This window comes from Eschrichtius robustus, chromosome 3, assembly GCF_028021215.1.
Source record: "Eschrichtius robustus isolate mEscRob2 chromosome 3, mEscRob2.pri, whole genome shotgun sequence".
NCBI classification, from domain to species: domain Eukaryota; kingdom Metazoa; phylum Chordata; class Mammalia; order Artiodactyla; family Eschrichtiidae; genus Eschrichtius; species Eschrichtius robustus.
In genome coordinates, this window is record NC_090826.1 from 66,000,345 (window position 1) to 66,016,448 (window position 16,104).

The window sequence follows — 16,104 nt, forward strand, 5'->3', positions numbered from 1 at the left end:
GACAAAAAAACACACAGCAGGTGAAGGAGCAGGGTCAAAACACACCAGACCTAACAAATGAAGAGGAAATAGGCAATCTACCTGAAAAAGAATTCAGAATAATGATAGTAAAGATGATCCAAAATCTTGGAAATAGAATAGACAAAATGCAAGAAACATTTAACAAGGATGTAGAAGAACTAAAGAGGAACCAAGCAACGATGAAAAACACAATAAATGAAATTAAAAATACTCTAGACGGGATCAATAGCAGAATAACTGAGGCAGAAGAACGGATAAGTGACCTGGAAGATAAAATAGTGGAAATAACTACTGCAGAGCAGAATAAAGAAAAAAGAATGAAAAGAACTGAGGACAGTCTCAGAGACCTCTGGGACAACATTAAACGCACCAACATTCGAATTATAGGGGTCCCAGAAGAAGAAGAGAAAAAGAAAGGGACTGAGAAAATATTTGAAGAGATTATAGTTGAAAACTTTCCTAATATGGGAAAGGAAATAGTTAATCAAGTCCTGGAAGCACAGAGGGTCCCATACAGGATAAATCCAAGGAGAAACACACCAAGACACATATTAATCAAACTATCAAAAATTAAATATAAAGAAAACATATTAAAAGCAGCAAGGGAAAAACAACAAATAACACACAAGGGAATCCCCATAAGGTTAACAGCTGACCTTTCAGCAGAAACTCTGCAAGCCAGAAGGGAGTGGCAGGATATACTTAAAGTGATGGAGGAGAAAAACCTACAACCAAGGTTACTCTACCCAGCAAGGATCTCATTCAGATTTGATGGAGAAATTAAAACCTTTAACAGACAAGCAAAAGCTGAGAGAGTTCAGCACCACCAAACCAGCTTTACAACAAATGCTAAAGGAACTTCTCTAGGCAAGAAACACAAGAGAAGGAAAACACCTACAACAACAAACCCAAAACATTTAAGAAAATGGGAATAGGAACATACATATCAATAATTACCTTAAATGTAAATGGATTAAATGCTCCCACCAAAAGACACACACTGGCTGAATGGATACAAAAACAAGACCCATATATATGCTGTCTACAAGAGACCCACTTCAGACCTAGAGACACATACAGACTGAAAGTGAGGGGATGGAAAATGTAATTCCATGCAAATGGAAATCAAAAGGAAGCTGGAGTAGCAATTCTCATATCAGACAAAATAGACTTTAAAATAAAGACTATTACAAGAGACAAAGAAGGACACTATATAATGATCAAGGGATCGATCCAAGAGGAAGCTATAACAATTGTAAATATTTATGCACCCAACATAGGAGCACCTCAATACATAAGGCAAATACTAACAGCCATAAAAGGGGAAATCGACAGTAACACAATCATAGTAGGGGACTTTAACACCCCACTTTCACCAATGGACAGATCATCCAAAATGAAAATAAATAAGGAAACACAAGCTTTAAATGATACATTAAACAAGATGGACTTAATTGATATTTATAGGACATTCCACCCAAAAACAACAGAATATACATTTTTCTCAAGTGCTCATGGAACATTCTCCAGGATAGATCATATCTTGGGTCACAAATCAAGCCTTGGTAAATTTAAGAAAATTGAAATCGTATCAAGTATCTTTTCCGACCACAACGCTATGAGACTAGATATCAATTACAGGAAAAGATCTGTAAAAAATACAAACACATGGAGGCTACACAATACACTACTTAATAACGAAGTGATCATTGAAGAAATCAAAGGGGAAATCAAAAAATACCTAGAAACAAATGACAATGGAGACACGACGACCCAAAACCTATGGGATGCAGCAAAAGCAGTTCTAAGAGGCAAGTTTATAGCAATACAAGCCTACATCAAGAAACAGGAAACATCTCGAATAAACAACCTAACCTTGCACCTAAAGCAATTAGAGAAAGAAGAACAAAAAACCCCCAAAGCTAGCAGAAGCAAAGAAATTATAAAGATCAGATCAGAAATAAATGAAAAAGAAATGAAGGAAACAATAGCAAAAATCAATGAAACTAAAAGCTGGTTCTTCGAGAAGATAAACAAAATTGACAAACCATTAGCCAGACTCATCAAGAGAAAAAGGGAGAAGACTCAAATCAATAGAATTAGAAATGAAAAAGGAGAAGTAACCACTGACACTGCAGAAATACAAACGATCACGAGAGATTACTACAAGCAACTCTATGCCAATAAAATGGACAACTTGGAAGAAATGGACAGATCCTTAGAAATGCACAACCTGCCGAGACTGACCCAGGAAGAAATAGAAAATATGAACAGACCAATGACAAGCACTGAAATTGAAACTGTGATTAAAAATCTTCCAACAAACAAAAGCCCAGGACCAGATGGCTTCACAGGCGAATTCTATCAAACATTTAGAGAAGAGCTAACACCTATCCTTCTCAAACTCTTCCAAAATATTGCAGAGGGAGGAACACTCCCCAACTCATTCTACGAGGCCACCATCACCCTGATACCAAAACCAGACAAACATGTCACAAAGAAAGAAAACTACAGGCCAATATCACTGATGAACATAGATTCAAAAATCCTCAACAAAATTCTAGCAAACAGAATCCAACAGCACATTAAAAGGATTATACACCATGATCAAGTGGGGTTTATTCCAGGAATGCAAGGATTCTTCAATATACGCAAATCAATCAACGTGATACATCATATTAACAAACTGAAGGAGAAAAACCATATGATCATCTCAATAGATGCAGAGAAAGCTTTCGACAAAATTCAACACCCATTTATGATAAAAGCCCTCCAGAAAGTAGACATAGAGGGAACTTTCCTCAACATAATAAAGGCCATATATGACAAACCCACAGCCAACATCGTCCTCAATGGTGAAAAACTGAAACCATTTCCACTAAGATCAGGAACAAGACAAGGCTGCCCACTCTCACCACTATTATTCAACATAGTTTTGGAAGTGTTAGCCACAGCAATCAGAGAAGAAAAAGAAAGAAAAGGAATCCAAATCGGAAAAGAAGAAGTAAAGCTGTCACTGTTTGCAGATGACATGATACTATACATAGAGAATCCTAAAACTGCCACTAGAAAACTACTAAAGCTAATCAATGAATTTGGTAAAGTAGCAGGATACAAAATTAATGCACAGAAATCTCTTGCATTCCTATATACTAATGATGAAAAATCTGAAAGTGAAATTAAGAAAACACTCCCATTTACCACTGCAACAAAAAGAATAAAATATCTAGGAATAAACCTACCTAAGGAGACAAAAGACCTGTATGCAGAAAATTATAGGACACTGATGAAAGAAATTAAAGATGATACAAATAGATGGAGAGATATACCATGTTCTTGGACTGGAAGAATCAACATTGTGAAAATGACTCTACTACCCAAAGCAATCTACAGATTCAATGCAATCCCTATCAAACTACCACAGGCATTTTTCACAGAACTAGAACAAAAAACTTCACAATTTGTATGGAGACACAAAAGACCCCGAATAGCCAAAGCAATCTTGAGAACGAAAAATGGAGCTGGAGGAATCAGGCTCCCTGACTTCAGACTATATTACAAAGCTACAGTAATCAAGACAGTATGGTACTGGCACAAAAACAGAAACATAGATCAATGGAACAGGATAGAAAGCCCAGAGATAAACCCACGCACACATGGTCACCTTATCTTTGATAAAGGAGGCAAGCATATACAGTGGAGAAAAGACAGTCTCTTCAATAAGTGGTGCTGGGAAAATTGGACAGGTACATGTAAAAGTATGAAACTAGAACACTCCCTGACACCATACACAAATATAAACTCAAAATGGATTAAAGACCTAAATGTTAAGCAAGACACTATCAAACTCTTAGAGGAAAACATAGGCAGAACACTCTATGACGTAAATCGCAGCAAGATCCTTTTGACCCAGCTCCTAGAGAAATGGAAATAAAAACACAAATAAACAAATGGGACCTAATGAAACTTAAAAGCTTTTGCACAGCAAAGGAAACCATAAACAAGACCAAAAGACAACCCTCAGAATGGGAGAAAATATTTGCAAATGAAGCAACTGACAAAGGATTAATCTCCAAGATTTACAAGCAGCTCATGCAGCTCAATAACAAAAAAACAAACAACCCAATCCAAAAATGGGCAGAAGACCTAAACAGACATTTCTCCAAAGAAGATATACAGATGGCCAACAGACACATGAAAGAATGCTCAACATCCTTAATCATTAGAGAAATGCAAATCAAAACTACAATGAGGCATCATCTCACACCGGTCAGAATGGCCATCATCAAAAAATCTAGAAACAATAAATGCTGGAGAGGGTGTGGAGAAAAGGGAACACTCTTGCATTGTTGGTGGGAATGTAAATTGATACAGCCACTATGGAGAACAGTATGGAGGTTCCTTAAAAAACTAAAAATAGAACTGCCATACGACCCAGCGATCCCACTACTGGGCATATACCCTGAGAAAACCATAATTCAAAAAGAGTCATGTACCAAAATGTTCATTGCAGCTCTATTTACAATAGCCAGGACATGGAAGCAACCAAAGTGTCCATCATCGGATGAATGGATAAAGAAGATGTGGCACATATATACAATGGAATATTACTCAGCCATAAAAAGAAATGAAATGGAGGTATTTGTAATGAGGTGAATGGAGTTAGAGTCTGTCATACAGAGTGAAGTAAGTCAGAAAGAGAAAAACAAATACAGTATGCTAACACATATATATGGAATCTAAGGAAAAAAAAAAAAACGGACATGAAGAACCTAGTGGCAAGATGGGAATAAAGACACAGACCTACTAAAGAATGGACTTGAGCATATGGGAAGGGGGAGGAGTGAGATGTGACAGGGTGAGAGAGTGTCATGGACATATATACACTACCAAATGTAAAATAGATAGCTAGTGGGAAGTAGCTGCATAGCACAGGGAGATCAGCTCGGTGCTTTGTGGCCACCTAGAGGGGTGGGATAGGGAGGGTGGGAGGGAGGGAGATGCAAGAGGGAAGAGCTATGGGAACATATGTATATGTATAACTGATTCACTTTGTTTTAAAGCAGAAACTAACACACCATTGTAAAGCAATTATACTTCAATAAAGATGTTAAAAAAAAAAAAAAGGATAACTCCAGATTCTCCGCTTGTGCAACAGGTGGATAAAGGTGACGTTAAATAAAATCTCAACTATGGAAAATTATATATGAACAAAAACTAGTGGTAACCTGCAAATGAGAAGTTGGGTTAGGAAAATAGGATCCTTTGTTTCAATGTTCTATTGTACGTTAAAAAAAAAAAACAGAATGATTGGGGCTACATCTAGGTTTAAATGCACGCTCTGCAAATTACTAGTTTATAACTTTGAGTAGATTATTTAATTTCTATAAGTTTAGTCTTAGCCAATATTAATTTGTTTACAATTCATCTTGTTTCTAAGAAGATTTAAAGTAGTTTATAAAACTACATACAATTCAACAAAACAAAGTGTATAAAGAGAGACAACGAGAGGAAAGAAGAATAAGGGTATGAAAAACAAAATTAATCCACAGATGCATAATTTATGATCCCATAGTCTTATGAAAGAAGTGGGCTCATTCCAATTTTGAGCTTCCTAACTGTCTACCTAACATTGGGAAACTCAATGAGTGTCATGACTACCTAACACTGGGAAACTCATTAGCTACCTAACTCATTAGCTACCTAACATTGGGAAACTCAATGAGTTTCATGACTTACTTTGTCTATTGTTAGCTAGTGACATTTCAGAGAAACATCTTCATCAGGTACTCATGATGCAGATACGTCATAAAATAGCGATCAGCATGAGAAATAACATCCTTGAACTTAATATGATGTCAAGTTTCTCAATGCCAGTCAGCATTACGACAGCCAAACACAAATCAGCAAAAGCACTTCTACGTGGCCAAAATAACGACCTAAATAAAGAGCTATCTCAAGATAGCTTTTTCTTGATTACAAGAAAAATTTTAGCATATCTAAAGGAATGAAAAGACTACGTGTTTATTCAGGAAATCCCTCATAAAGAGCGCCCCCCCTAAAGTTACTCAAGGACACAATCTAACCTCCTTCCCACCCCAATGGTCTTCTTGATGATTTCTGAGCCGCGGGTTTGCCAGTGGCAGTTCTCAAGGTTCTTCAGCCTCAATACAGACAAAAACCCAGTTTTCAGAAATACAAGATGCAGCATAAAACCACACTAAATAGGACCAACTGAATGAAAAGAAGTCTAGATTCATGAATGTTCTAAATATTCAAAAGATATTCTAGTCCTTTAATACAATATAAGCAATGAGCTAAAAATATTACCATTAAAATTCCTCAAAGGCTTGTTTTAGTAAGTTATTTCTAATTAATATACTTTTCTACCATTTAATGCTGCCAAAAACTTGAGAATGGTTTGTTTACCAAATAGTTTAAATAGGTTACATGCCTCTCTTGACCCATATAAACTTATGTATAATCTATTAATTTGCTTATTCTTCATCATACTTAAGGCATTGATTCAGAATCAGGCAGTGAGAATTTACAGAGGTTAAAACATAACCAGTCTTGACCTTAGAATTAGGCATGTGAAGCCTATGTCTTTTTGTCTTTGTGTTGTTTCTATAGATTACTAAATAAAGTTTACATGTCAGAAGTGTGATAATTATTCAATGCAGAATTACCATAAAGTTTTACAAAGTATACCTTTTAAGACTTTCTTAATGGTTAACAAGGATAAGGGAAGGGATGGATTCCAATGCTATTCTTTATAACTTCAAGTCTGTCCTACCTCACATAGCTAAGATATCCCTGGACACATTTATTTATGACCAAAGATTCTTTTAAACAACATAATGGTTCTTGTTTAGTCACAGATATTCTTTCACTACAGTAAAGGTGTTAAATCAGCAGAATCAACGTCACTGCCATGGGAAAAGAATGTGATGACATTTTTGTGCAGCCAAACAAAATAAGTGTGAATAAGAGGATGAGGACAGTGGCTAAAAAGAAAAAAAGAGCTTAACTCAAAGTGAAAGATACTGTTAATACCAGAATTTGTGAAGTATGAATGTCTATTAAGTAGCTTTTGTAGTTTTTTCTCATTTTATAACTCGATATTTTTAAACTAATACTTACAAAATGTATATAATCATAGGCTAATTTGAAAATGACTTTTGAATTTTTTTGTAAGGCAAACCTAGAGTGATAATACACTTTTTATAAAATTTTAATGTCAATTTAAAAATCTTATTTTTGTCTCTGGATTTGGACAGTGAAACACAATCCAGTGAACTACAAAATGTACATAAAGAACCTGTCCTTCAAGTTTTTTAAATACATAAATTTTGAATTGCTTTTTATAAAACTGGATTTAAAATTTTTCACCCTACAGGAAAATTGTCACTCAACAAGTACTTAGGACCATTCCTGACTTTGTTCGGAGTCTTCCTTGTCAGGTAACACACACCTTGACAGTAGAGCTATTAAGAGTGCAGCTCTCCTCTGAAGTCCTAATGGCCAAAAGAAGCCACAGAAAAGATAGCTGGGAGGCCACCCATCCTTCCTCATTAAAGAGCTAGAACATAACAAATCATCCTATTCTTGATCTTTTCTTTCACAAAATTGTCAGACAGATGCAGAATAGGAATCAGCAAAGTGACATTGTGGTTCTCCAACTGAACTAGGGATTTTTTACCATGACTTTAATGTCCCTCTAATGTCATGTTGCCCTCATGGGAAACAACCCAAGTTTATAAACACAGTAGCATACGATGGGAACCAACAGAAGGGAGGAGAAGGGAGTGGGGAGAGAAAGCAAAGGCAAACAAAGGAACTGTCTTTATTTTGAACCCTAATTATTTGTTAAAAAGCTGTGCCTCCGTCTAAACGTAGAACAATGGGATAGGTAAAGCTGCCTCTTTTGGGCTCCTAGCTTCTCTCTGGAAGAATAAAACAATGCTGGGGCTAGCCCAGAATTGCTCAACCTCGGCACTACTGACAATTTGAACCAGATAATTCTTTGTTGTGTGGGCCATCCTGGACACTATAGAATGTTAAGCAGCACCCTCTAGAAACCAATAGCAAGCATCACCCCAGTAATGACAATCAAAAATGTCTTCAGACGCTGCAAAATTGCCTCTGGTCAAGAACCACTAGGCCAGCCCCTACACAAAATATTTTAAACTTTTCTTTAGTCCCTTCCGAGCTTTCTAGCTGACAGAATGGACTGCTATAGTCAGCAACATGATGACTGGCAAAATGTCCTCTCGTGGGAACTTTCTCCTATTGTGGTATATTTTATTAAATATTTTGTCAGGAAATCCATTAAAGAGAATATATTTAGAGAAATAAAATAAAGACAAAAAAGAAACAACCTTATAACTAAGTGACATAAAATCACTGCAACACTAATTCCTCCTTACCTCCCCAGGAAACTGTTCTAGAAAGCAGCCAAAATCTAAAATAGTGAAAGAGAGGTTAAAGACCACCTCACGAAGCAAATGGTGACCAAAAACAAGGAACGAAAACTGCCATTATTTTTCCCATCTTAAAAAAAATTTTTTTGTCAATGACTACACCTGCTCGCAGCCACAGCACCATCGCTTTGCTCCCTTTGGAAAAAAAAACCCTCAAAAGAGTTGACTCTGCTGTCTCTAATTCTCCTCCTCCCATTCTCTCTTTAACCTAGTCCAACTGCCCTTGTCAAGGTCTTCAGCAACCTGAAGGCTTAGCTGGGCTAGAGCGTCTGTTTCTAAGGTAGATCACACACAAGGCTGGCAAGCTGGAGCTGGCTCTTAGCGGGAGGCCTCAGTTCCTTCCCACATGGGCCTCTCCACAGGAATGCTTGAGTGTTTTCCCAAAAGTAAGCAATATAAGAGAGCAGCAGATGTACAAGAGCAAGGCAGAAGCCACAATGCCTTTACGTACAACATAGCCTTCCACCATACTCTACAGGTCACACAGGTCAGCCCCAATTCAGTGTGGGAGTGGAGTATGTAAGGGTGTGAACACCAGTAGGCAAAGAACATTGAAGCCATCTTAAAGGCAGGCTACCACAGCAGTCAAATGGCTTACCATGTGAACGGCAAAATAATTTGAATCTACCTCAGAGGTGACCCAGATGCCATCTTTTCCCACTTACACCACTTCAAAAAATGAGAACATTTGTTCACCTTGTCTTGCCTCCCCATCTCTAGAGAGCCCTAAAACCTCTGTACAATATCACCTTAGCATCTGTGAGCAGCTAGCCTGCTTTTTGTTAGCAATGTATTTCTAATTTTAAAAGTGGATCACAAACAATAAAGTTGTGACACTTCTGAGGAAAGTATATCATCCTCTTGATTCAGCAGGAAAAAAAAGTTTATCTACCTTTCCACATTAGACTTGATAGACCTTGAGGAATGTGAACAGATATTAAAATGCTGAATGTAGGCAAAGGGGAGACAGTCATGGGGCTTGGTTATGCCTTTATCCACAGTACATAATTTATTCTTAGACCTCAAGAAAGTACCTAATGTCTTTGTGTCTCAGTTTCCTTATAGGTAAAATGCAGATATGATCACACCCACATGTATAGTGAAATCTGAATATAAATTGGGAGCTGAGCTCTAGTTTAAATATATATCAAGATATGTCTGTATACGTGTCTCTCTCTACATATATGTCTATATATATATAGACATATCTTGACTTATATATAATATATATTTACAACTAATAAACTTGACCAAATTCCTTATAGACTATTCATATTTCGCAGCATCACTCACCTCTTCCTATAGCATTGCTCCACAAACGCTATAAACACTGAGGCTTCCTTCTAACATACTATGACTCTCAGTGCTATGAAAAAACTCTGATGTCATAAACACATTGTGTTACAGTATCACTAAGGACCAGATCCATTTTTAGTCACATAATCCCTGAAGTACTACCATTCTTGCTAGCCTCAACAGAGTCCCTTAGAGTACAAAGAAAGAGGGGGAGGGGACTACACAAAGTCCTGAAGCTACAAAAATTCTTAATATATTTTTTATTATTAATCGCTGGCAAAGAAGTAGACAGTTTGGAGGTGGGAGAGGCAGTGGAGGGCTTTAAAATTATTATTTACATCTCCCCTAAATATCATGGCACCTTCTAGGCACAAATGCTTAGGGGGCAGAAAATCATCCCACAGACCCCATTTCGCCCCCTGCCAACATCTCCACAGCAAGACAGAAACTCCAGAGTGTAATTTGCCTGCTAACTAGATGTCAAGCAGCTACCTCCAACAAATGGCAGTTTTTATCATTAATTTTTTTCAGGCGTTTTCATCTGTGAGGTTTATAATCCATAAGAACAACCTAATAATGAATAAGTAAAATCAAAGAGATCTTCTAAAAGCCTGTGTGCTTTTATTGTTATAAATGCTTCACAAGTAAAAATCAGTCAAGAGCATAAAGGTACCCTGATTTGAACTTCCTTTGTGTTTGAATTAGAGTGTTTCTCTTAGAACACTCTCACATCAGGCTTCCGCTTCTCTTGGCAAAATCATGAATTGGCTGATGTTGTCTTAGAGGCTTTCTCACATCCCCTCTCCCAGCATCACTCCTCTTTCATGGACCCCTTTCCGTTACCTAGGAGGCCCTCGTGCTGCCTTCCACATTCCGCCTACTGCACAGTAATGTTCCAGACTCTTTATACCTCTCCCTTCTACCATTACAATATGTTTTTCCTAAGATTTGCTTGCTTTGGGAGGCTTGCTGGCAGGGGGAATGGGGAGGATGGCCACCCTAAGAATCTTTACTAAAATGTTGAATTAGTCCTCATTCTCTTTAGAATTGTTTTCTTAAGCAGAGATTCCTAGAAATGCTATCAACATCCCAGCCCAAAATATTGCAGGTATTTTGGTGAATAATATGAAGGAATGCTTCAATAGAACTAGACCTTTTAGAAAAATGAAGTCCATTAGGTAGCTTTACTTGGCCTAGGGAGTTGATGTAGGAAAGCTGCTCTCCCTGAAATCATCCTCAAGGATAGGAATGTAACCCTAAACATCTAATGAGTATCCAATTGGCTTCTCACTGAACTTAAAATAAAATCTACACTCCTGTTTAGGGTCAAAAAAAAACCCCGGCCTCTCCCTACCCGTCTCTACCTCACCCACTACACTCCAGCCTAACTGGCCATCCTTCTGTATTTGAACGTGCCAAGCTGCAAGCTCATTCCTGCCTTAAGGCCTGCAGTGCTATGTTCCAGTTCTTGGCATGCAAATTACTCTTCATCATTTGGTTCCCAACTAAAATGTCATCTCTTCAGACAACCTAAAGTAACCTCACACTTTCTAGCATATCATCTTGTTTTATTTTATTCATGACATTAATCACTGTGAAATTTCCTTATTTATGTATTTGTTTACCTGGCCTTTCCAGCCCCCTCTTTCAATGTACCCTTCACTGTCTATCATGTTCATCACTGCATCCCTAATGTTTTGCACAGAACCTAGTACATATTCAGTGGCAAATAAATATTGCTGAATGAATGCATGAATAGATGAATCCAAGCATAACTTAACCTTTAAACTTAAGTAACTGAGTGAGAAATCCTTGTTGGACTAATACTGGAAGTCGGGGGCGGGGGGCGGGGGGGGGGGGTGTTAATAGCACTATAACCAATGTAACTAACTTGTGATTCTATGACATTTATTGATAATGGACTACAGCATTTCTTTTCATTAAAACATTATAAATATTGGATTGATAAATATTCTATTTGCCTTTTTGAAAAGCTGTCCTTTAATGAGGTGTCACAAATGAAAGCTAGTATCCCTCGAGAAATACTGCCAACTCATCTTATTCTTCTGTCAATGTTAAGAAACTGCATTTCCCTTTGGCCAATTTCTAGCTGTTCTCCATATGTAGGATCTATTGTTAGGATTTCAGAAGCCAATGAGCAACTTGCCTGTCACGGGGTCTAACAAATGATCTCTCCCTGCATGCAATGTAGCTAAGCAGAGAAACAGCTCTCCTAAAAGGATAACCAACACAGCCTGGAATGTTGCTAAACCTATAGCTTATTATAGAGCAAAGTTCACCCCAGCCCACCAAAGAAAAACAAAACAAACAAAAAACCCCGAACATTTAGCAATTTTGTTTTCTACCAGGCAGTCCCAGATTAGTCGGTTGCAGCTTAGAAGCAGACGTCTGAGAGCAGTTCAGCAAGGCTGCAGTTGGATGCTTTTGTAGAGCTCTCCTCTTAAAAGGCAAAATTGAGACAAGTTAATGGATTCCAACTTCCTGGGCTTGCTTTTGTTATCTATAAAATATCACAGTTAATTGTGCTTTGCTAAAGGGAAACTCCAAGGATTTTTTTAAAGGTATCTTTCCGTCTAAGAAATATTAAGTAATCTGGTTAAAAAAAGAAAGAAACTCAACATTAGTCGAGAGAGAAAAAAACATAAATCAATAAGAGCCAAATAACATTACTTTTAAATAAAACATGTAGTATGAGAAAACTTTATTTTTAAAGAACTACAATAAAATTTCTCGAGACCCCATTTCCTAGGAAAGCTTGGTTATTAACTCCTCCAGAAGAACTCTTAACACTTAAATGACAAAACTCTATTAATTGCTTTCTTCAGTTATTTCACTGTCAAGTTAAATTTAAGAAAATACACACAATCCTGTCTTGGTTTACAAATCAAAAACTTCTTAGTGTTTTTTTTGGGGGAGGAGTGTGGTTAGTAATGAGATATGTTTCATCAAACTGTTATACTAGTTCACGTCTCATTAATTTGGTCTCGTTTGTATCTTTTTGCACTTCTACCAAGATTAATCTCAGGGTAAGATTGTCTCCAGGTAGCATGTACTGGAAAACTGGAAAATTTTTTCCACTCTTCACGGACCATTTACAATCTGCAAGGTTCGGGGTGGGTATGTAATGTATTTCTGCCAATGGACCGCCACATCAGCAGTGCTGAAAACCAATCCTCCTGTTTCATTCATGGTGCCATATGGTTCCATAAAAAAGGAGCGAACCAAAAGTGCAGCTAATGCACCCTGTCAATCTGGATTCACACTAATTCTTTGATATTATAAGGAAACTGTTGGTAGATGAATATATTCTCTCATTCTTTCTTTAGTCGTCTACCACTATAAACATGTACTAATTCATTGGGAGAGAAAAAATCAGGTTTAAGGCCTCTTCTATTTTACAGGAGATGTATTATTTTTAAGGAAATACACTGTAATAAAATTATTTTACATATATTATAGTTTCTAGCAGAAAATCCCGGGTGTTTCGTAGTAACATCTTCCAAAAGATTGAGGATCATGGTCTGAAACCCTTTCCAATAAGTGATCTGAGTACTCCGGGGCAATTAAAAAGCAAGCTGAAGCACCAAGATAAAGTTGTGTCCCCCTAGTGACCTCTAGAGTGGAGCTAAGCTCCCACAAGCAAGACTTCGGGGAAAAAAGCAAGAAGCCAGCCAAAGCCTGGCGCGCTCTGTAAACCAAGACGATATTTTCAATAGTACACACCCTCGCATCTCAGAGTGTGGTCCTATTTTATATAACCCCAAGGAGCAATAAATCTCCGCCTCTCGGGCCATGAGGCCCATTGGGTCGAAATCCAACTTCAAACGCCGCTCATTCCTCCTCCCCACCAACCTCAGGTCCAGTTCCCCGGCACAGCCTTCCTCACCGCGCATGATGTCGAACTGGCTTCCACCTCTCTGCAGTGCTGCAAACAGCCTCTCGGCCACTGCTGGCTCCCCAGCGGGAGAGCCGGAGCGCTAGGAAGCCGGCGAGCGTCGACCTCTGCGAGTCCGCGCTGCGACCGCCGGCGGCCGCTGCACCTGGTCCCCGCGCGCCGCGCTGCGCTATGCGCGTCCTGGGGACGGCCGCACCCCCCGCCCCCCGCCCGATACCGCCCAGGAGGCTCCCTCCCGAGTCCAGCTCCCGACAACGCCGCGATGCCTTAAGTCACCCCAGCAGCAAGCTCGTCCTCGTTCTCCCTGCCAGCGCCTCTCCCGCACCTCCCCCCCCCCCGGAACTTTCCAACTTTAGAAGCCCTGGTTCCAAAGGAGCAACAGGGGCCCTGCTCAGCATGAGTCACTGCCCGCCTCGACAGGTCGGGAAGGGTGAAATAGGCTGCGGGGACCCGGCCCGTAGCGAGTCCCCTTGACCATCGGGGAAAAGAAGGGCCAGACAGCTCCTCTCTCCTCCTGAGGATGGAGGTTGGGAAAATGGATGCAGAACTTGTCACCCTGGGATGAAAGGACGGAGGGAGGTTGGAAGGAAGGAATAGCAGAGACCATGAAAAACTAACTCTTTCTATACACACACACACACACACACACACACACACGGCCTGATTCCGAAAAGGTTAAGACCCTGGGAGCCGAGAGTCGCCTCTCTCCCCACTGCCCTGAGGGAGTAAGGTGCAACAGATACCCAAGCTTGTGGAGTAGGAAAGCGGTGGGGTGAGAGAGTCTTCAGGTTTCCCCAGGTTACAAAAAGGGGACAAACTCCTATCGGAGTCTCCCCGGAGGCAAAGGGAGGTGCAGCAGTGTTGAGGTCTCCCCACCTCCCGGAGAAGGAAAACTCTTCCCCAGCAGGCAGCTTTTCACTTGGCCGAGCCTGAGTGTAAACAGGCCAGCCAGAGGAGCGGACCGCGGTGGGAGGTGGGATGGGGCGAGGCGAGAATGGAGCAGAACTCACCCTTGATGCTGGGGGGCTTTCTCTTCTTGGCCATCTTCTGCCCCCTCCCCTCCCCCGGAGCGTTTCCTTCTGCTGCCGCCCAGCTCCGGGAGCCGGCGCCGTGGCTCCCAGGCGAGCTCTCGCCGCGGCTCTCAGCTCAGCAAGCTCTTTGTTGCTGTGATGGCATCTGCGAGGCGGCGGCGGCGGCGGCGGCGGCGGCGGCCCGGCTGCGCGCTCGGCTCGGCTCGGCTCGGTTGGGGCCGGCGCCGCCGCCCCTCTGCTCTCTGCCGCGCCGCGCTGCGAGGCTCGCGCTCGCGCTCGCGCTGCTGGGGCCGCTGCGGCGGCGGCGGCGGCTGTGGACGCTGCTGTGCTGCTCCTGCTGCTGGAGGGGGCAGCGCTGGGCTCCCCGAGTGCCCGCCCAGCGCTGACCTCCCTCTTTCCTGCACCCTCCCCCCCCACTCCCTACCCTGGGTGTCCCGTCTGAGCCGCCAGCTCCAATCCAACCAGTGACGGCGCTGTCATCCGGCAGCCGCTGCTGGGGAAGGCGGCGGTGGCGGCAGCGGGGGTCTGCTGGAGGAAGTGGGGGGCCCGCAGCCATCTGCGGTCCGGGCGGAGAAAGCCAGGCAGCCCGACTCTAACGGCGCCCGCATTCTGCCTGCCTCCAGGCCTCCGAAGCCCCCGCCCCGCCCCCGCCCCCACCCCCACCCCAGGCGGCAGGGCGCGCTGTGGGCGGCGGGGTGGGCAGGCGAAAGACACCCGTCTCCGTAAGCCAACGAGAACTCCGGCCAACTGCAGGAGTGCCGGCGCCCGCACTCGCGACCCGGCCCCGCCGCCGTCCTCCGCACAAAGCTGCTCTCGGGCGCCGAGCCCGAATTCAAAGCGGGCGATACGCCCCGGGACGCGCCGATGCCTCTGCACCTCCGGAACCGAGAAGGGAAGAGGGAAACTGGATACTGGTAGAGAGGAGAGAAATTAAGTTCCACAGGCAGCCCAGCGATAGTCACCTGGAAAAATGACCTAGTTCAGGCCCTAAACCTCTTTTTTTTTTTAATTTATTTATTTTATTCATTTATTTGTGGCTGCAATTGGGTCCTGGTTGCTGCACGTGGGCTTTCTCTGGTTGTGGCGATTGGGGGGGGGGGCACTCTTGGCTGCGGTGCTCGCGCTTCTCATTGCGGTGGCTTCTCTTGTTGCCAAGCACAGGCCCTAGAGCGCGAGGGCTTCAGTAGTTGTGGCTCGCGGGCTCCAGAGCGCAGGCTCAGTAAGCTGTGGCGCTGGGGCTTAGTTGCTCCGCGGCATGTGGGATCCTCCCAGACTAGGGATCGAACGCGTGTCCCCTGCACTGGCAGGCGGACTTAACCACTGTGCTACCAGGGAAGTCCCAAGCCCTAAACCTCTT

The 16,104-nt window shown here is 41.7% G+C and overlaps 1 protein-coding gene across 1 annotated transcript in view; it reads right to left on the bottom strand.

The window, feature by feature from the left end:
- Positions 1-14,768, bottom strand: part of SLC44A5 (solute carrier family 44 member 5) — a 372,145-nt gene extending 357,377 nt beyond the window's left edge. The window contains exon 1 of the mRNA XM_068538021.1: positions 14,727-14,768. Coding sequence (XP_068394122.1) covers positions 14,727-14,760 — 34 coding nt within the window. The 5' untranslated portion in view covers positions 14,761-14,768. The remainder of the gene's footprint in view (positions 1-14,726) is intronic.
- Positions 14,769-16,104: the final 1,336 nt, after the last annotated feature.